We start from the raw sequence: 22,639 nt of genomic DNA, 5'->3' as shown, positions 1-22,639 counted from the left end.
GGGATTTAATGGCTGACTTTGTAAAGATTATTACTCCTACCTTTCAACAAATTGAGGGGAAAATTAAAGAACATAACAAAGAATTGAATGACTTGAGAAAGGAAACGATTGCTTCAAATTCATCTATACAGAAAATTGAAAAATAAATTACCACATCTAAACAACTCCAAGAGACTTTAATTAAAGATAACATCAATTTAAGGAAGAAAATTGAAATGCTTGACAATAATTCACGTAGTAATAATTTAAGGTTAATTAATTTTCCTAGGCTTGAAATGGTAACACTCAGAGATATGCTTAAGAGATACTTGGTGGAAGTTTTAGAGATATCTGAAGAAATGTTACCACCATTCTCACGGGTCTGTTATCTCCCTGATAAAGGACGTAATCAACAACAAAAAGAAAAACCCGCAGACCAAGATCCCTTAACTATCTCAGAAATTCTAGAGACATCTGATAAGGACTTAGCATTGTCAGCCACTTTGATCATAACTTTAGCTTTACCAATTGATAAAACATGCTTGTTAAAACTTTACTTTACAAACAGACAAAAAATTTTCCTTGGTCATAAAGTACAAATGTTCCCCGATCTTTCACGGGAGACGCAAAGGTGCCGCTGTGAATTTCTTCTATTGAAACCTGGGGTTATATCTTTGGGGGCGACTTTTTATCTGAGACACCCATGGAAGTGTATTGTGTGTTACCGTTCTGTTAAGTATGTGAACCATCTCAATTGACAACCTTTGTGGCAATATCTCGTCTGGATGTAGGAAATCCTTGAGCCCTATAATTTGTTTAAGTAGGGGACCCCATTTCAATGCTATAGCTTACAGCACCTTGCTAAATATTTTTCATTTTCTTCTATGTTTCACTAATTATGTAGTCTTGGATCCAAAGATGAGGACTTGAGCATAAATAGTTTAATTTTGTTATCTTTGAATTATAATTTCAAATGTATTTAATGTACCTCACTATTATTGCTTTCTGTACAAGTGTAATACTTGGATTTAAATTGAAAATCAATAAAGATTGAATTATTATAAAAAAATAAAGGTGACGGGATAATCGCGCGCCAGACACCAGCACGCCAACAATCCAGCGCTGACAATTCAGTGCAAGAAAGAAGCGCGGCGCCGAAAGCTGCCGAAAAACATTTAAAAATAAGTTTTTGGGCGGCTTTCAGCGGCACGCTCCTTTCTTGCGCTGAATTGTCAGTGGTGGATTGTCGGCGTGCTGGTGTCTGGCGCGCGATTATCCCGTCACCTTTATTTTTTTATAATAATTAAATCTTTATTGATTTTCAATTTAAATCCAAGTATTACACTTGTACAGAAAGCAATAATAGTGAGGTACATTAAATACATTTGAAATTATAATTCAAAGATAACAAAATTAAACTTGCGCGCCACTGAATGTGAAGCAAAAATAAATAAAAAAATAAAATAAAATTACATCCCATAGCGGTGTCGTATTTGTAGTCCATAATTCTATCCATTGAACTCACTGCTGCAGGTCCCATAATGCACTAGGATGAGGTTGGCAGAAATCCAGGACTGGTCAAAAAGTCTCCCTTCTGGAATGGGTAACCTGGCCACCCCACCTAGAGTGCTGCTGTTCATAAGAACATAAGAACATAAGAAATGCCTCTGCTGGGTCAGACCCGAGGTCCATCGTGCCCAGCAGTCCGCTCACGCGGCGGCCCAACAGGTCCAGGACCTGTGCAGTAATCTTCTATCTATACCCTTCTATCCCCATTTCCAGTAGGAATTTGTCCAATCCTTTCTTGAACCCCAGTACCGTACTCTGCCTTATAACGTCCTCTGGAAGTGCATTCCAGGTGTCCATAGAAAAATGCTTGAGTACCTGAATAAATTCATGTAAACCGTTCTAAGCTCTGCTGGGAGAACCGTATAGAAAAATGAATGAATAAATAAAGAAGTCTATACATGAAGTGCTGGGATCAGTAAAGTGCATTTAAAAATCAGCAGTCAATGCTAGTTTATAATGGGCACTCAAAGAAGAGTGCTAATTTTGGGTCCAGATTTGGGTACTGGAACGTACACCGGCAGAAACCATGTGTACTTTCCAGCGCCCGATATCAGTACATATCCCCAGCATTATTATTATTACTAATGTTTAAGCCCGTTAGATTAACCCTTTCAGGACCAAGGGACATATTTGTCCCATAACTTTAAAATCCTATAAATTTTGATTGGGATAGTCTACAGTTCTAAATTTGATATGTACGGATTCCATAGGATACTGCCTTTATGTAAACAAACTGGTTCCGACATTCATTCATTAGCGTCGTTGCTAGATTGACGAGAAGATTCACTTGCCACACTGTCCATAAGCCAGAAGTGTGATTTTTTTAAATAAAAATAATGATATTTCACAAAAAAAATCAATTTTTTGGCATCTGCAAGCCCTTTTTACCATAAAAATGTCGTCAAAACCACAAAAATTGGCCTACGATCCTTATGGTCCTGAAAGGGTTAACAGGTGCTAGATGTGAAATGTTAACAACGGCCCCACACTCGCGGTCTGGCTGGTTTACGTGTCAGCGCCTTGCTGCGTGGAGTTAATGCACCCTCGGGCTATCCTTCTCCACGCCGCGTCCTTGCCTGCGAAGTGGTGAAGCCTGCGGCACACTTGGCCGAGCCTGCCAGCGCCTGCGAGTCGAGGTAAGAGAATATGAGGAGGAGGATTTCTTCGGGCAGGCCCAGAAGAGAGAACATGTCTGGCCCGTCGGCCTCCAGTGGTTTCCTCTGCCTCCGGGTGCCTGTATCCTAAAGCTTGAGGGCAGCTGATCTTCCTTCCCATGGTGTTTTCTGAAACGGCAAGTCAGAAGTAGCTCGGAGCGGAAGCCATCATAATTGGAGCATCTGAGAGTCACATGGCCCGGCAGCTGCCTGTCAATCAACGGTGCCGCTGCGCGCAGGAGAGCTGGAGCAGATCGCGCATTGGGCCGTAGTAAGTGCACATGCGCACTCTTGCCGGCCACAGACCTACGGATCATGGAAGCACGCCGCATGTGCCGCTTAGAGTTTTATTATAAGAGATTCTATAACACTGCGGGCAAATTTTAGGTATACTCCTGACCTGCCAATGCATCTCCCATAACCCCGCCCCCTTATGAGTTACACACTATAGGATTTGGTTGTACATTGTTATATAATAGAGCACTGTTCTTCAACCGCCAGTCCGCGGACCGGTGCCAGTCCGCAGGAAATTTCTGCCGGTCTGCACAGGGCCGGCAAGATTAAGGTGACCATAGGTCCCGTTTTCAGACCCCCTGTCCCGTTATCCCGAAGCTGTGCTCGGGGACAACGGGACAGGTGATCATTTCCTATCCCTACCTGCCGCGAAAAAAAAAAAAAAAAAAAAGCCTCCCTCCTTCCTTTCCCCGGTCTGCTGCTATCTTACCGCCCTGCTGCTGCTAAAGCCGACAGGAAGTCTTCTTTCCGACGTCAATTCTGACATCGGAGAGGACGTTCTGGGCCAGCCAATCGCTGCCTGGCTGGCCCAGAACGTCCTCTCCGACGTCAGAATTGACATCAGAAAGAAGACTTCCTGTCGGCTTTAGCAGTAGCAGCAGCAGGGGGTAAGATAGCAGCGGACCGGGGAAAGGAAGGAGGGAGGCTTTTTTTATTTTGCGCGGCAGGGAGGGAAGGAGGTAGGCAGGCAAGCAGGCTGGCTTTGTCCAGGGAGGGAGGGAGAGAAGTAGACAGGCAGGCAGGCTGGCTTCGGGGGTGGGGTTGGGGGTGGGACAAAGTGTGGATGGCAGTGAGAGGGACATAGGAAGGATGCACTGGGGGCACTAAAGACAGGAACGGGCACTAAGGACATGGGAAGGAGGCACTGGGGGCACTAAAGACAGGAAGGGACACTAAGGACTTGGGAAGGAGGCACTGGGGGCACTAAAGACATGGGAAGGAAGCACTGGGAGCACTAAAGACAGGAAGGGGCACTAAGGACATGGGAAGGAGGCACTGGGGGCACTAAGGACATAGGAAGGAAAGAGGGAGGGAATAGAAAGGGACAATTCTTGGGCCTGAGTGCAGAAAGAAAGAAATGAAAGAAAGGATACACAGACAGAAGGAAACGCAACCAGAGACTCATGAAATCACCAGACAGCAAAGGTAGGAAAAATGATTTTATTTTCAATTTAGTGATCAAAATGTGTCAGTTTTGAGAATTTATATCTACTGTCCATATTTTGCACTATATTTGTCTATTTTTCTATAGTTACTGAGGTGACCGAGCTCGCGGAGATGGGGCAGAAACGGGGTTTTTTAATTTTAGTCCTAGTAGTTTGCCGGTCCACAAAATAATTATTTTATTTCTGCCGGTCCACGGGTGTAAAAAGGTTGAAAAACACTGTAATAGAGCATAGCAAGATGTATGTATAAATTCAAACTGGTACCAATTAGACAATTTAGTTGGATGCACATCTTGGATCGGTGTGCAAATATCAGCATCCAATTTTGGGCTTCATCTATAGAAATCAGGGGGCTGTGGAGAGAACTCAGGCTGGCATAGCTTGCACATTATTATGTTGAATCAGCTGGTAACGATGGTCATTGTTATATGGTCAAGTGAGCTTTATCGAAAAAAAACAACTAACCAACCATTTTTTTGACCCATATCTTACATTCTTAATGTTTTCTAACAGGAGACTCCATTGTACCAGGAACTACATCCACATGCACTTGTTTGTATCTTTTATTTTGCGTGCTGTGTCGGTCTTTGTTCGAGACGGAGTTCTCTATTCTGTTGAGGACATTAATCACTGCAGTTCTTATTCGGTACAGTATTCTAATCCAGGCTAAAAACTTTTTGAGGCTTCTTTATCTCTTAACCTCCTAGTAGTCACCTGTTCAATACCCATGTTTGTTTAAATCAGGGGTCTCCAAAGTCCCTCCTCGAGGTCCGAATCCAGTCAGGTTTTCGGGATTTCCCCAATGAATACACATGAGATCTATGTGCATGTACTGCTTTCAGTGCATATTCATTGGGGAAATCCCGAAAACCTGACTGGATTCGGCCCTCGAGGAGACCCCTGGTTTAAATTATTCCCACAATTAATAACTCCTTAATCTAGTGATTCCCAAACTATGTGCCACAACATTCTAGGGCATTGCAGCAAACTCACAGGGATGCCGCAGAGGAGATGCAAACAACTGCCAGTCAGTCCAGCACCCTACCTCCCTTCCCCCAGTGGGAAACCTCTCTCCATTCCCCATGCTGCAGTTTACAATCTTTGGCTGCAGGAAGCTTAAATGCACTGCCTTTGATGACCTGGAAGCTTTCCCTCTGCTACAGCATCCTGTCTCTGCGGGGACAAGAAGTTGAAGCAGAGGGGAAAGCTTCCAGGGCCACTGAAGACAGTGTGTTTAATCTGTTGGCGGCCCAATGATCACATGCTGCACTGGTGAGAAGGGAGAGAGAGGTACCAGATCCTGTGAGGAGAGAAATGCTGCACCCCATTGGGAGGGTTGAGAAAATAGCCAGGCTGGGGAGAGGGGGGAAGAAGAAAGGAGACAGATGCCAGACCAGAAAAGGGAAGAAAAGGAAAGAGAAGGAATAGTAGAGGAGAAGAGAGGAGAGAGAGATGGCGGACCATGGGGAGGGAAGAGAAGGAGAGGAGAGAGATACCAGATTGGGGGGGAGGAAGAGAGGGAAAGAAGGAAGGGAAGGAGAGGGATGCCAGATAATGGGGGAAAGAGGGGAGATAAGGGAGGAAGGAAGGGAAGGAGAAGAGACAGATACCAGGCTGTGGAGGGGGTGAGGGGGTAAGATAGGTATCATAGCATGGGGGAGGGTGAAGGGAGCTGTTAAGTATTTGTTTTGACTTAGGGGTGCCATGAAAACTTACTTCACCACCACCCTTCCCAGGAGCACCTTTCACTCTTAGAATTAATTTATCCACCTTTTATGCCAGCTTTAGCGGTGTAACTCAATGCTCAAAGTAAACTTTCATTGCATTGAGCTTTACACACCCACCTCATCATCAGCCTTTTACAATCTAAACTGTGCTTTATCTTTCACCACGATTCCTTTAAGTATACCAACTACTTAATCAGTAAGAACATTTTTTTAAAGGGTAAACTTATCTCGTTTTAAAGGCTTGCTGTCCGTCGGACTGGGGGAGTACGTCCAACATGTTTTGCCAAACTGAAGTGGCTTGATCAAGGACTTCCCCTGTTAGAAAGGACAGAAAAACAAATCAGCATTGCCTTACCTCCCTTTACCATACCAGTCTCCACAGTCACCTCAACTCACCTACCTTATGCTGCCGTGACCCCCTGATTACCCTCATAGTTCCGGACAAGGGCCCGACACCAACTCCACTTATTATGTGAATGTACTGCCGACATCATTTTCCCAGTTGAAAGAAAAGATTGAAGAATTGGAGTGGGATCTGAAGTCATGGATTGCGGTAGACCTTTATGATCAAAAGCAATGGTGGGCTTTAAAGATACAATTAAACAGGTTAAAATAAAAAAGCTGAAAAGAGAATAAAGTTTACAATTGGGCAAAATAGAATGTGAATGTATATCAACCACAGAAAAAGAAAATGGCATGTGGGAATTCATCTGGGGATACAGATGATACAAATGAAGATTCGACTGATGTCACTATGGATAGAACAGCGAGGGAAGATACCAGCAGTGTGAGCCAAGTGATACATGGGGTGGTAGATTCAGGGGCAATGTTAGGAAATTCTACTTTACGGAGAGGGTGGTGGATGCCTGGAATGCGCTCCTGAGAGAGGTGGTGGAGAGTAAAACTGTGACTGAGTTCAAAGAAGCGTGGGATGAACACAAAGGATCTAGAATCAGAAAATAAGATTAAATATTGAACTAGGCCAGTTACTGGGCAGACTTGCACGGTCTGTGTCTGTGTATGGCCGTTTGGTGGAGGATGGGCTGGGGAGGGCTTCAATGGCTGGGAGGGTGTATATGGGTTGGAGTAAGTCTTAACTGAGATTTCGGCAGTTGGAACCCAAGCACAGTACCGGGTAAAGCTTTGGATTCTTGCCCAGAAATAGCTAAGAAGAAAAAAAAATTTTAAAAAAAATTTTTTAAATTGAATCAGGTTGGGCAGACTGGATGGACCATTCGGGTCTTTATCTGCCGTCATCTACTATGTTATTATGTTACTAAGATGATCCAGAGGTCTCAAAGGAAACAGCCCTGTGGGGAGGGGGGGCGTTCAGACCCCGAAAACAACAAATTCTTAGTGATTAACATATCATCTTTTGAATTGACAGAGGTACAACGCAAGGTCTTGGAATTAGGACTGGGCTTTGTGCTTTCAGCTCCTTTGGACTCATTTCGGCTGTGTATAAGTTTTTTAAATTTTTGGCGGAAGTTACAACTAAAAATTAATTTTTTAAACAACCCTCCGATGGTGGATAATTCAGTGGTCAATCTGGTATCACGTTGGGTTCCTCCAGGGCTGGTTAATGCTGTAGTGGCAACCTTTAGAGATGTGGTATTATGCGATCTTGAGGAATTGGAATGTCGAAGATGGACTAAGATGTGGAACATTACAAGAGTCCAATCGGAAGCTTTGATAGAGCTGGCTCATCAAAAAGAGGTGATTGTAATAAAAGCAGATGAAGGTGGTGATGGATAGGAAGACATTTAAGGAGGAAGTGGAGACACAATTGAAAGATGGAAGAGTTGACTGAGGATCCGACTCCTGCATTGAAATCTGTCATTTTGGACTTTCCTACGAAACATCATAAGTTGGGAATATTAACCACAAAGGAGTTTCAGTTTCTATGTGAAAAATATCTGATAATACCAAGAATTTATTTTGTACCACAGATTCACGAAAGGTTGATCAATCCACCTGGTTGTCCAATTGTGAACATCAGGAATTCACTGCTAGAACCACTGTCTAAATTTGTGAATTTTTTTTTTTTTTTAAATGTGAGGAAATAAAAACAGTTACATCATATTTAAAGGATTCTACTCATATGCTAAGGATCTTACAAGAATATGGGACTTGTCTAGTTATTTTGAATGTTGTTTCCTTGTGCACAAGGATTCTGCAAGATGGAGATAATAGAGGAAGTACTTAATCGCAGGGATGAGCCACAACAGATCTCTAGCCTGTTTTTTTTAAACTTTAGCTGATTGGCTCATAAAGAATAATTATTTCACCTATAGAGCAAGTGGGTGGGGTGGCAATGTGGGCCACCTTAGCCTCGTCAGTTGCCATACTCTTATCATTTGAAAAAATTGGGAGGGATATAAATATCCCTCCCAATTTTTTCAAATGATAAGAGTATGGAATCGATTTTTGGATGATGTGTTTTTCATCTGGGAGGGTTCGGAAGTTGAATTACAGCAGTTTGAGAGGTGGTTAAATGCCTTGGATCCCTGTTTACAGTTTAAGATGTCCCATGACGCCAGAAATATTGAGTTTTTGGACTTGAAAATAGTTAAAATGGCAGAGGGACCGTCGGCTACAATTTATCGAAAACCTGTATCATGTAACACCTTTTTGCATTTCTCCAGTTTCCACTCTTATATGCTTAAATTTAGTCAGTTGTGAAGAATTTGCTCCACTGTTGCTGAGTTAAAAAAACAGTCAGTCAGTCTAAAAAGAAGATTTGAAGTGAGAGATTATCCTAGATTAGCTATATGCCAAGCATACTTGAGGACACGGTTTGCAAATAGGGACTTGCTATTGAGGGATTCGATTCCAACAGACACCCTGAAGTGTGTTCTACCATTTTCTAGGGAGATTAAGCCGTTTGTTGAGATAACGAAGAAACGCTGGCATATTGTCCAGTTGTTCTCATATTTTTCTGAATTTCCCTTGATAGTGTACTCCAGGCAGAAGACTATGGGAGAGTATTTGAACAATCTAAAGTATGGGGAAATACAAGAAGGGGAGAGCGAGGACAGTACAGCCATGACAAATGTGGGGGGTTGTCAATGGTGTGAGGCCACTTTAGAGGGAGCTGAATGGATAGATCCACAGACAAAGAGGAGAGTAGTGAGCGCCTGTCAGACAACCTGCAATAGCAGTCAGGTGGTACATATAATTGAATGCCCATGCAGGCTGATGTATGTGGGACGTACTAGTCACTCCATTAAAATTGGATTAAATGAGCATTAATTGTGTATAGTTGAGGAAGGAAAGGAGGGACAGGGACGATATGATTCAGACGTTCAGATACTTGGAAGGTATTAACGTAGAACAAAATCTTTTCCAGAGAAAGGAAAATGGTAAAACCAGAGGACATAATTTGAGGTTGAGGGGTGGTAGACTCAAGAGCAATGTAAGGAAATTCTTCTTTACGGAGAGGGTGGTGGATGCCTGGAATGCGCTCCCGAGAGAAGTGGTGGAGATGAAAACATTGATGGAGTTCAAAAAAGCGTGGGATGAACACAGAGGATCTAGAATCAGAAAATAATCGTAAATTTTGAAGAACTAAGGCCAGTCCTGGGAAGACTTGCACGGTCTGTGTCTGTATAGGGCCGTTTGATGGAGGATGGGCTGGGGAGGGCTTCATAGGATGGGAGGGTGTAGATGAACCGGAGTGAGCTTTGACGGAGACTTCAGTAGGTAGAACCTAAGAACAGTAAAGGGTAGAGCTTTGGATTCTTGCCCAAAAATAGTTAAGAAGAAGAAGAAAACCCAACAAATTTTTAGATTGAATCAGGTTGGGCAGACTAGATGGACCATTTGGGTCTTTATCTGCCATCATCTACTATGTTACTATGGTGCAGCACTGATCTGATGAGGGTCATCAGATGTCAGATTTAAGGTGAAGGGTTATTGACACTGTAAAGATGGGTAGGGAGGGTGGCAACAATGAGAAAATATTAAATTTCAGGGAACAATTCTGGATGTTTACCTTAAATACGGTAGCGAAATTGAATAGATGACATTGATTTGACCAGGTCAGCTCTTGGATTGGTGGGAGGTTAGATGATGTTAGAAGTGTATTCACATAAGAAGTGGGGGTGGTGCCGGGCCCTCGGTTTGTCCAGAACTACGGGAGTAATCAGGGGGTTACGGCAGCATAAGGTAGGTGAGTTGAGTTGACTGTGGAGACTGGTATGATGGTAAAGGGAGGTAAGGCAATGCTGATTTGTTTTTCTGCCCTTTCTAACAGGGGAAGTCCTTGATAAAGCCACTTCAGTTTGGCGAAACATGTTGGACGTACTTCCCCACTCTGACGGACAGCAAGCCTTAAAACGAGATAAGTTTAGCCTTTAAAAAAATGTTCTAACTGATAAATTAGTTGGTATACTTAAAGTTAATCGTGGTGAAAGATAAAGCACAGTTTAGATTGTAACAGGCTGATGACGAGGTGGGTGTGTAAAGCTCGATGCAATGCAATGGAGTGTCACCGCTGAAGCCGGTATAAAAGGCGGATAAATTAATTGCAAGAGTGAAAGGTGCTCCTGGGAAGAGTGGTGGTGAAGTGGATATACTAGTGAGATCGTGAGCACCACACTGTCACTCTGTGAAGATTCAAGCCCTGAAGAAACGGCTTAGTGCGGTGAAACGTTGGCATTTTAACAGACTGCTTTAAACACTCACAGTGGTTTCAGTTGCAAAATACCTCAGTCCTCAATTATTTGAAACCTCAACAGCGAGTTGTAACTCTATGGAAGTTTTTTTAGCCAATGATGTGGAGGTGGTGGTTTGAGCTCGAGCTCTGCCAATAAAACCTGAGGCTTTTTTCTTCCATTTGAGCAGACTCTCAGCTACCTTTAAGTGGAGTTTTTTTTTTTTTTTTTTTGCACTACTTTATTTATATGTCCCCACTTCACTTTTTTTTGCAATATTATGGTGAAGTGGATATATGCATCCTGGGAATTGATTAAGTGCGGTGGATATTGTGAATGAAATAATCACTGGCACACGAAGGGGTGCCTTAAAACTGAAAAGGTTTGGGAATCACTGTTTTAAATCCCTTATTTGTTCCGTTTGTCTGTCTTCACTAGATTGTAAACTCTGTCGGGCAGGAACTGTCTCTGCCATGTTTTGTGTACAGTGCTGTGTACTGTATGTCTAATATCACTACAGAAATGATAAATAGTAGAAGTACTAGTGCAGAACCCTCTAGTTCTGTTCCCTTTTTTTCACAGGGTCAGTCTTGTGGTATGAGTGGCAAGCTACCATAACCTTGAGGCTCCTACCATGAGAAGGGCTGTGGCTCACAGGTTGAGCTGCTGCCTCTGCACCCAGAGGTTGTGAGATCAAATCCCGATGCTGCTCCTTGTGACCCTGGGCCAGTCACTTAATCCTCCAGTGCCCACAACTTTGAATGTCAGCTTTGAAATGCCAAAGCCACAAAAAGGTGGTATACATGTCCCCCTTCCCTTTGCCTAAGCCCAGTATCCTGTTTGCAACAGAAACCCAAAGAGTAGCGACATTCCAGAGCTGAGATTCTGATGTCATAATGCCTAAGAGCCAACCTCATCAGTGATGTCACAATGGTTTGATTGTCCTATACTCAGTAACATAAGAATTGCCATACTGGGATGGACCGAAGGTGTGGCTCACTGGTAGAGGTTATGAGATCAAATCCCAGTGCTGCTCTTGTGACCCTGGACCAGTCACTTAATCCTCCAGTGCCCACCGTTTTGAATGTCAGCTTTGAAATGCCCAAAGCTACAAAGAAGTGCTGAGTTAGGGTCTCAGAAGGATCTGAGCCAAACTGACAGATTGCAAAAAGAGCCAGAAGAAGTGCTGGGAGAAGGGGGAGGACAAAAATGAAAGGTTTGCCCAAAGTGCCAAATGCCCTTGAATTAGCCTTACACATGACAGCAGCATCTGACTTTTTTTCTAGGCTGGTTGCAAGTATGGTATGATCCTTTTCCAGTACTGCATCATGGCTAATTACAGCTGGCTGCTGGTTGAGGGTCTCTACCTCCATACCCTCCTCACCATCTCTTTCTTCTCTGAGCAAAAGTACTTTGGCGGGTACATTGCTCTTGGATGGGGTAGGTTCAAGATTCCTTCCTTCAATAAAAGCAGTCATGGTGTATCATTTATGGGTGTGCTCAATGGCATGAGTTTATGAGAGAGGAACTGTGTTTTTGTTTCATTTCAGGGCTCCCGTTAGTGTTTGTCGTAGCGTGGTCCATATGCAGACACTTGTATGAAGACAAAAGGTAAATACATTATTTCAATGTAAATCTAATCAACTGTGGAGAAACAGGGTTATATGGAGATGTTATCCTTAACAGAGACTCTATTTGTTTTCATATAACTGTTCTGTTTCTACCACCAGTGGTTTGTTCACAAAACCTGAGGAAGTACTGATGTTACAGTAGTTTAGCAATCTATGGATGGTTTGTTGCACTTTGCATTCTGGGATCATTTTCTCTGCAGACTCCTAGATGGATATCTCAAAACTGAACTTTCTACATATATTTTTGTTCTGTTTGTCTTGTGAGGAGTGTACTGATACCCGGTTCATAGACAATTGAGCTCAAGACAATCGTGCGCAGACAAAGTGGCGCAGACAACTGAGTGTGAGACAACTGAGCGCAAGACAATTGAGCGTGAAGACAAGTGAACGCGAAGACAACCTAGCGCAAGACATTTGAGCGCAAGACAATTGAGCGCAAATTATTTTCCATAATGTGCACGAGCGGGACAACTGAGCGCAAGAGAACTAAGCGCAAGACAACTCAGCGCAAGACAACTCAGCGCCGGCAGGTGAGCGCAAGACAACTCAGCGCAAGACGGAAGCGCGCGTCGAAGAAAAAGAGTGTTTTTAGGGGCTCCAACTGGGGTTTTTTGGGGAACCCCCCAGTTTAGCGCAATTGTCTGTGAGCGCGATTGTCATTGCGCTGAGTTGTCTGCGCGATTTTGTCCGCTCGTGATTGTCTTGCGCGCTTTTGACCTGTCACCCTGATACCCTAGCTGTGCTTGTTAGCTGGTTCCGTGTTCTAAAGTACATGGATCCGTAGTTCTGATATCTGTTAAGACAGCAGGATTATAAGTCCTTCCATGCAATGGTGCAACACCAGGACTAGATGAGTCTGTTTCTCATAGTAAGGAAGTAGCTGACATCCCTTCACCTGCTTGCACTTACAGGATGAAATTACTAATGAAGACTGATTGAACTAGACAGAAGTGGGAAAGAAGGGGATATTGAGAAGGAGTGTCCAGCACAGATGCCAAGTTTAACTCATGAGTAGGACAGTGTCACATTCATTTGGAGGCTCATTCATTCTCACACTCTCTGAGCCCCTTCTCTCACACATTGGGAATGTTGCACACTCATTTGGAGGTTCTCTCGCTCTCTGAGCCCCTTCTCTCACTCATTGGGAGTGGTGCACACTCATTTGAAGGCTCTCACACTCTGCGAGTCCATTCTCTCACTCATTGGGAGTGTTCCACACTCATTTGGAGTCTCTCTCACACTCTGTGAGTCCCTTCTCTCACTCATTGGGAGTGTTGCACACTCATTTGGAGCCTCTCTCACTCTCTGAGCCCCTTCTCTTACTCATTGAGGAGTGTCCAGCACAGATGCCAAGTTTAACTCATGAGTAGGACAGTGTCACATTCATTTGGAGGCTCATTCATTCTCACACTCTCTGAGCCCCTTCTCTCACACATTGGGAGATTTGCACACTCATTTGGAGGTTCTCTCGCTCTCTGAGCCACTTCTCTCACTCATTGGGAGTGTTGCACACTCATTTGAAGGCTCTCATACTCTGTGAGTCCATTCTCTCACTCATTGGGAATGTTGCACACTCATTTGGAGCCTCTCTCAGTCTCTGAGTCCCTTCTCTCACTCATTGGGAGTGTTGCACACTCATTTGGAGGCTCTCATACTCTCTGAGCCCCTTCTCTCACTCATTGGGAGTGTTCCACACTCATTTGGAGTCTCTCTCACACTCTGTGAGTCCCTTCTCTCACTCATTGGGAGTGTTGCACACTCATTTGGAGCCTCTCTCACTCTCTGAGTCCCTTCTCTCACTCATTGGGAGTGTTGCACACTCATTTGGAGGCTCTCATACTCTCTGAGCCCCTTCTCTCACTCATTGGGAGTGTTGCACACTCATTTGAAGGCTCTCATACTCTCTGAGCCCCTTCTCTCACTCATTGGGAGTGTTGCACACTCATTTGAAGGCTCTCATACTCTGTGAGTCCCTTCTCTCACTCATTGGGAGTGTTGCACACTCATTTGGAGGCCTTCTCACTCTCACACTCTCTGAGCCCCTTCTCCCACTATCTAAAACAATCTCACTCTGTGAGATCTTTGGTATCTCTGGGTCACTAATCAAGATTTTGCAGTTAGAACTGACCTGTGTAGGTTTTCCAGTTTTTCGGTGCAATACATTGCCTTACAAAAGACATGGATATGATCCCCAGGGCTGGCCGAGATTAGAGATACTGTACTGCAAAGGCAGCATTAATGTCTCCTTGGGAGAGTAGCTGTCTCTGAGTGGTGACTCCTGCTGGCAAAGTTCAGGATGTACATGTACCAGATTCAGGAGAGATTGGGAAGGGAGTGACAGATACCGTCCAGGCAACCCTATGACACTGCAGTGAGAAAATTCTCCCTGTTTTCAGGGATTTTATGTTTTTAAACATCCCACTAGGCTACATTTTCAAATGCAATTCAAGGTTTGATGGGAACTGTACTTGGTGGAAGATTAAGCCCCAGGTACATTAGATAGACTGTGACAGAGAGGGAAAAATGCTTGAGTAGCTGAATGTAAGTAGTATATCAAGAAATAACTTTTTCTGATTTACAGGTGCTGGGATATTAATTCGAATGCCAGTATTTGGTGGATTATCAGAGGACCTGTAATTATTTCCATTTTTGTAAGTTTCAACAGCTAATTGTGTTTCTGAGTAATTCTGAGAGTACAATTTCAAATATACTCAAAAGGGAGGTGGGGGGGGGTGATACAGTAAAACGTTGTTGTTTTTTTTTCTTTTCTATCCGAACTCCTTCTCTTTTTTTCAGATCAACTTTATATTTTTCATAAGAATCCTAAGGATAGTGATTAAAAAGCTTAGATCTTCAGAAGTTTGGGGGACAGAGTTTGCTCACTACAAGTAAGTTGATTTTCAGCTGCTTTTAAATATCTGTATCTTTATACAGCATATTGAGGGACAGAGAGAGAATGAATTGTATTAAAACAATTGAATAGGGGGCTGACCCGGGTGCTCAGTGGCAGTGCTGCACCGGGCCATGCAGAGAGACATGACTATGTTTCCCAGACTGGATGAGAAGGCATTCATACCCAGTAGAGGTGGCAGTTGCTAGGGTTACCAGACGTCCTCCTTTTGAGACGGCTTTTCAAAACCTGGCACTTTGTCTGGGTTTTGAAAAGCCTCTTTAAATCGCATCAGGCAGGCAGCAGGGGGGGCGGGACTGTGGGCGGGATTAGGGCATTTACAGGGAGGGGTGGGCGGGCCTGAGTGGGCCTAGGGACAGGTTTGGGGGGGATCCGGATTTTCTGATTGGAAAATCTGGCAACCCTAGGTGAAAGCGAACCCCAGTCATTATACAATAGTGACACCTAGTGGCTAGATTTGGGGGCCCATGTTTCCAGGATTCCTGAAAGAGTCGTGGTGCAAGGTTTCTAGCTGAACATTGTCATAGCAATGACTGAATTAAGCTATGTCGAAAGGGGCTTTACAATGGGAAAAAATCCCAGAGAAGCTGTGACAAAGGCTTATTATGTAAGATCCCAGTTCAGGTTTCCACTGAGCTGACAGACAAAGGAACAGGAGGAAATTGCTATAGTAAAAAATGTGCATAGTACTTGATTTATTTCCTGCTCTCATGCAATGCATTATTCTTCACAGGAGACTCGCCAGATCCACGCTGCTGCTCATCCCTCTCTTTGGCATACATTACATTCTCTTTGCCTTCTTCCCTGAAGATGTGAGCAGTGACTTACTCGAAATACGGCTCTCCTTTGAGTTAGCACTCGGATCTTTTCAGGTAAATACTTTGAACCCTCAGCATGCTCCACTGTCAGTATAGATACTTGAAAAGTAGGAGTTTCGTTGAAATCATAACCTTTCATTCTTGTGCATTCGAAACCTGATTGATTGTGACATACAGAGCTTCAGAAAGGAAACAGAGAAACATGATGGCAGATAAAGGCCAAATGGCCCATCCAATCTGCCCATCCACTATCTCCTCCTCTCCCTAAGAGATCCCACATGCCTGTTCCAAGCTTTCTTGAATTCAGACACAGTCTTTGTCTCCACCACCTCTACCAGGAAACTATTCCACGCACCTACCATCCTTTCTGTGAAAAAGTATTTCCTTAGATTACTCCTGAGCCTTTCAGCTCTTAACTTCATCCCATGCCCTCTCATTCTGGAGCTACCTTTCAAATGAAAGATATTCGCCTTATGCGCATTTCTGCCACTTAAGTATTTAAACGTCTCTATCATATCTCCCCTCTCCTGCATTTCCTTCAAAGTGTACACTTCCCCCTTCCCATTCGCGGTTTTGGCAATTGATTTTTTGGGGAGGGGGAAAAAAGAAAAAAAAAAACATCGTTAAGTCTTCCCCCAGCATCCCGGCCTTACCTGGTGGTCTAGTGGGCTTTCAGGGCAGGAGCGATCTTCCTACACTCCTGCCCCGTGCAGATCGCCATTAGGAAATAGCTGTAGGGAGTTCCCGTCGTAGTCCTTATGACGAAGACCACTGACCATTTTAGTAGCCTTCCTCTGGATTGACTCCATCCTGTTATATCTTTTGAAGGTGCAGCCTCCAGAACTGTACACAATATTCTACATGAGGTCTCACCAGAGTCTTATATAGGGCCATCAATACCTCCTTTTCCCTACCGGCCTACCTCTCCCTATGCACCCTAGCATCCTTCCAGCTTTCGCCGTCACCTTTTCAACCTGTTTGAACCTGTTTAAGATCATCACATACTATCACATCCATACTTCACTCCCTTAACTGTACCGTTCCCTCAGGTTTTTGTAGCCCAAATGCATGACCTTGCATTTCTTGGCATTATATCGTAACTGCTAAATTTCAGACCATTCTTCAAGATAGATTTCCATGCGGATTCTTTCACTTCCAGGGCAGCTTTAAAAAGAATTTTGTTTCTGTTTATTAAAAGTTTTAGCCGCACTTCAGTTTATCAACCGCACGGTGTACAAAATATATAAAAACGATTTTCCCTTTTCACATCTTTTTGTTGTTTATACATGAACTGTTTCAACCCTTACATTTGTATGCAGATAAATTCCTAGCATGAGTAAACCAGTTTTCATGTCTTTCATAAATTAAATACAATTTTATTATCCCATATGCTTCTATACACGAAATGAAGAGTTATCTATAAGAAGCCCTTTCTGCAAATCATACTGTATATACTGTCTATATGAGATTGAGTTTACTGTTCAAGATTTGTTTTGCAGGGCTTTGTTGTAGCTGTGCTGTATTGTTTCCTTAATGGTGAGGTAAGTTGCAAGCAGATCTTTGACTATTTGTTCTAGCAATCTATATGTGCTCAAAATGGAATCTCTAGTCTCCCATGTCTTGGCCTTCTTGTGGTATCAGATCAAGTATAAAACTTCAGTTATGTATACTGTTCTCATAAAGCAGTGTTTTTCAACCTTTTTACACCTATGGACCGGCAGAAATAAAAGAATTATTCTGTGGACCGGCATCAGTCCGTGGACCGGTGGTTGAACAACACTGGGCTAAGTCGTGGGCCAGACTCCGCCCATCTCTACCCCAGACCCCGCCCCCATAATAGTACTAATTGCACCTTGCACGTCCCGTGCTTCATCTGGAAGCCTTCCCTCTGACGTTGCAGAGAGAAGGCTTCTGGTTCAGGCGCAGGATGCCCGTAGGAGCCACTGCCTGTGGCTTTGTGCACTGAATCAGTTAGGAAGAGGGAGTTGGCTTGAAGATAACACCGCATCAATCGCACCGTGAACCGGCGGTTGAAGAACACTGTTTTGGGCCTGATGCACGTGCTGCCCCTGTGCACCGGCAGGAAATTTCTGTGGACCGGCACTGGTCCATGGACCGGTGGTTGAAGAACACTGTCATAAAACATACAACTCAAACAAAACCTCCAGTTATGCTGTGTTATCTTGCCAGGGAACAAAAAAGAAGAGACATAGTCTCGGGCTACTATGAAGAGAACAGCAAAAAGAGGCACTGCAGATGTCGCAGCCAACTAGTGGATACAAGTCTTTTATTTGAAAACTAGTGTTTAAGCCCGTTACATTAACGGGTGCTAGAGTAGAGCCTCCTTCCCATGTCCTTAGTGCCCCCAGTACCTCTGTCCTGTGTCCATAATACCCCCAGTGCCTCCTTCCCATGTCCTTAATGCCCCCAGTGCCTCCGTCCTGTGTCGTTAGTGCCCCAGTGCCTCCGTACTGTGTTCTTAGTGCCCCCAGTGCCTCCTTTCCGTGTCCTTAGTGCCCCCAGTGCCTCCTTCCTGTGTTCTTAGTGCCCCCAGAGTCTCTGTCCTGTGTCCTTAATGCCCTCAGTGCCTCCTATGTCCTTATTGCCCTCAGTGCCCCTTTATATGTCCTTAGTGCCCCCCCCCCCGAAGCCAGCCTGCCTGCCTCCCTCCCATCCCCCTGAGTAGCATGTTTCCATTTAACCCCCCCACCACCCGCCACTACCACCGCCAAGCAGCCGACCCTCCCACTGAACTCATGATGCATATTAATAGAAGAGGCCCTCGGGGGACAGAGAAATCAGAATGGAACCATTCAGCATGGCCCTTTAAGAACCGCCTGAGCAGCATGTTCCCATTTAAACCCTCCCCCCTGCCACTACCGCCACCGTGCATCTAACCCTCCCACCGCTAGACGGTCAACAAACCTCCCGGCTCCAGCAGCGTCCGAGGCACAGTAAATACGCTGCTTCACGGCCTTCTACTGCCCTAATTTCCTCTGCTGCATCTCTGATGATGTCATCAGGGATGTGGCAGAGGAAATCAAGGCAGTAGAAGGCCGCGAAGCAGCGTGTTTAGTGTGCCTGGGATGCTGCTGGAGTCGGCAAGTTTGTGTTCGTCTCGCATTGGGATTTTAGGATGGGAAGGTCAACGGGGGGTTCGGGTGTACTGGGTAGGGTTGGTGGTGGCGGTGGCGTCGGCGGGGAGGGGGGAAGGGGGGAGTCACCGGCGTGTTACCTGCTGCTGGTCGTGGTGCAGGGACCGATGTATGCGTGCATGCGCACTCCTGCTGGCCACGGACCTACTGATCACGGAACACGCCGGTGAGAGTGCGCATGCGCGCTTAGGGTTTTATTATAGTAGATGAGCCACTAAAATATGAAAAAACACGCAAAGTCCTGACTAGAATCCAAGTTTCGGCGACAGCGTCGCCTTCCTCAGGGGACAGTATCAAACTAAAAAATACATAAAAGAATATACATGTGAATTAATACATATTATATACAAATAATTGCTAGAGAAATATAATAAGAACAAATGACCAACATGGTGCGTTGAAAATACTTCTTGATTAATATGAATTGATAATTGTAATAAACCAATTACAAAAAACAGACTATTAGTCCGATGAATGAAATACCAATGACTATTAAGAATTTACCTAATAAACAAAAGGTTTTAAGATCATGGTGATAAATTAATTCTATGATTAATTGATTGAATGTGGGATTAAACATAGACAATATATCCACACACTTATAATCAATAAATATTTAGAACGCATACCATTATATGCAAAAGAATATGGGGCTCAAAAACTTCCAAGTGCCGATAATAAAAACGGGTTTTGGACGTATTTCTAAACGACTTAGGCCTTCATAGTGCCGCTGAACGACCAAAGCTAAACGGGGCATTTCGGGACGCGTGTCAAGGGTGGGAGTTGGGCGGGACGTGGGCCGGCTTAGACTTACAACAGAGCCTAGACGGAATTTGGACGTTGTGACTTAGACCATGTAAAACATGGTCTAAGTCACAAAAACCCACCTAAAGTCACCAGATAAGCACTGCAAACACATAAAACAAACCTCCCATACACTACCCCAGTGATCACTGACTCCCCCACACCCATAAAAATTTTAATCATAGTTTTAAAATTCAGCCTCCAGACCATCATCACCTGGCCGCCTGGCATAGGAAAGCCTAGTCATCCAGCCCAGAGGCAGCTTAAGTCATCTTGGGGCTAGATTGCGTATAAGCAATGGTACTTTCTCTTGGTTTAGCATAAGAAATTGTCCAAAGATGTTCTTTTACATGACCTTTGGAGACCACACAGATGCAGTTTGTTTGTTTTTTAGATAGGATCATTTGGCAGACAATCTGAAAGAGAAATGAATGATTAACTTAGCACACCTAAACAAAGACTAGGGGACACTCAATGAAGTTACAGGGAAATATTTTTAAAACCAATAGGAGGAAATTTTTTTTCACTTGGCTCTGGGACGCTTTGCCGGGGGTTGTGGTAAGAGCGGATAGCGTAGCTGGTTTTAAGAAAGGTTTGGACAATTTCCTGGAGGAAAGTCCATAGTCTGTTATTGAGAAAGACATGGGGGAAGCCACTGTTTGCCCTGGATCGGTAGCATGGAATGTTGCTACTCTTTGGGGATCTAGAATCTTGTTACTCTCTGAGATTCCGGAATCTTGCTATTCTTTGAGATTCTGTATGGAATGTTGCTACTATTTGGGTTTTGGCCAGGTACTAAGGATCTGAATTGGCCACCCTGAGAACGGGCTACTGGGCTTTTATGGACCATTGCTCTGACCCATTAAGGTTACTCTTATGTTCTTAAACTGTTAAGTCTGTAGTGCTGACTCTCTGTTCTTGCCGTCCTACCTCTTTCAGGTTTTTCTTTGTCAGACCTGAACTTTCCCTTTTAACTATTATCTTATTTTGACTAGGTTCAGTTTGAAATTCAGAGAAAATGGAGACCATGGCATCTAAGGAAACAGATTTGGTTCCATCAGCAAAAGAGCTCATCGTCTAACAGTGGAGAAACTGTCTTAACCCAGGTGATGCAAGTAACTAAATCCAGTCCAAAGGAGCAAAGGAAGATGACCGCACAGAGATCGAGCCTCTTCTAGCAGATGAAGGCTCCATTGTCCAGGAAGAGAAGTTCACTAAATGGACCGAATTCATTTTCTTCGCATCCTGCACTGTATTGAGTTAGTCTTATACAGTTATGAGCTTCCTGGCTTGGCTTAGTCCAAACTAGATGGGACCCATCGATTCTTGGTCCCCTTAATTTTGAGCCAAGAACTTTCTTCCATGTTTATTTCTTTTCGTTATGTCATTTTCAGTACTGCCTTAAAGCTGTATTTCTCAACTTCTTCAGGCCAAGTAGGCCCCTAAGTCTAACAAATATCAACCGAGTTACCCTGCCCAAGCTCTGCCCCAGACCTGCCCAAGCTCCGCACCTGCCCCCCCCCTAATAATAGTAATGTAATTTATTTTATTCATTTTTCATATACACACGCTATAATATTATTAACAATACATAATGGCAACCACAAAATCAAACTACACAAAGCAGAGAAAATGTTAATTATCATTTATATTCTGGGTTTTTTTTAAGAGGTCAAGGCAGATGACTTTAAATTATACAATGTTACAGCTACAGAAAAATAGACAAATATAGAGCAAAATATAGACAGCAGATATGAATTCTCAAAACTGACACATTTTGATCATTGATGATTTTATTTTTCTAATCATCCTTTCCCGGTCTCTGGTTGCACTTCCTTCTGACTGTGCAACTATTGATTGTTTTTTTTTCTCCTTCTTCACTTTCTGCCATGCATCCATCTTTCTTTATGAGATGGCGGGGATGTCACTAGTGAAAACTAGAAGAAGTCAGAAATTGCTTTGATAAATAATATATAAACTGACTTCGCATTCAACACAAACCTGTCTATGAAGTGTAATCAATATGTTTTAAGTTGCTCAGAAATGTGAAACTCAACAAGGGGGGAACGCACCCCCCTAGAAAGGGAACAGAGTTTACCTCCCAGTCATTGCAACTGTTTCTGTAGAGATCACACTTCAAGCCAGGATGTTGGTTAATAAAGATTGTTACAGTCCTTGAAATGATATAAAGTATAGGATTTTCTCCTTTCTTCTTATACTTGTTTTATACTTGTCAGAACATCACTTATGCATGATTAATAGAATCATAACTTAGCTCAATGAGGGGTTTGGGGTCCCGACGCGGCCCCGTTTCGTGTCCTTCGTCAGGAGACCCACTCACGATTGCTGGAAAACTGGCTGTAGTCTTTTAAACTTCAGTTATGTTAAAGTTAGTGATACGACAACATTTCAAAACTGGCAGTTTGAATACACTTTGTGGTGTGAGAGCTTTTCAGTTTTGAAATGTTGTCGTATCACTAACTTTAACATAACTGAAGTTTAAAAGACTACAGCCAGTTTTCCAGCAATCGTGAGTGGGTCTCCTGACGAAGGACACGAAACGGGGCCGCGTCGGGACCCCAAACCCCTCATTGAGCTAAGTTATGATTCTATTAATCATGCATAAGTGATGTTCTGACAAGTATAAAACAAGTATAAGAAGAAAGGAGAAAATCCTATACTTTATATCATTTCAAGGACTGTAACAATCTTTATTAACCAACATCCTGGCTTGAAGTGTGATCTCTACAGAAACAGTTGCAATGACTGGGAGGTA

At 43.7% G+C, this 22,639-nt stretch overlaps 1 protein-coding gene across 1 annotated transcript in view; it reads left to right on the top strand.

Moving 5' to 3' along the window:
• SCTR (secretin receptor) overlaps nt 1-21,041 on the top strand; it is a 33,357-nt gene extending 12,316 nt beyond the window's left edge. Inside the window, exons 5-12 of the mRNA XM_033944131.1 lie at nt 4,676-4,808; nt 11,831-11,984; nt 12,095-12,155; nt 14,757-14,826; nt 14,972-15,063; nt 15,820-15,958; nt 17,404-17,445; nt 20,859-21,041. Of these exons, the coding sequence (XP_033800022.1) occupies nt 4,676-4,808; nt 11,831-11,984; nt 12,095-12,155; nt 14,757-14,826; nt 14,972-15,063; nt 15,820-15,958; nt 17,404-17,445; nt 20,859-21,041 (874 nt within the window). The remainder of the gene's footprint in view (nt 1-4,675; nt 4,809-11,830; nt 11,985-12,094; nt 12,156-14,756; nt 14,827-14,971; nt 15,064-15,819; nt 15,959-17,403; nt 17,446-20,858) is intronic.
• Nucleotides 21,042-22,639: the final 1,598 nt, after the last annotated feature.

This window comes from Geotrypetes seraphini, chromosome 5, assembly GCF_902459505.1.
Source record: "Geotrypetes seraphini chromosome 5, aGeoSer1.1, whole genome shotgun sequence".
In the NCBI taxonomy this organism is placed as follows: Eukaryota; Metazoa; Chordata; class Amphibia; order Gymnophiona; family Dermophiidae; genus Geotrypetes; species Geotrypetes seraphini.
This window is presented reverse-complemented; position numbering and strand designations above follow the sequence as displayed.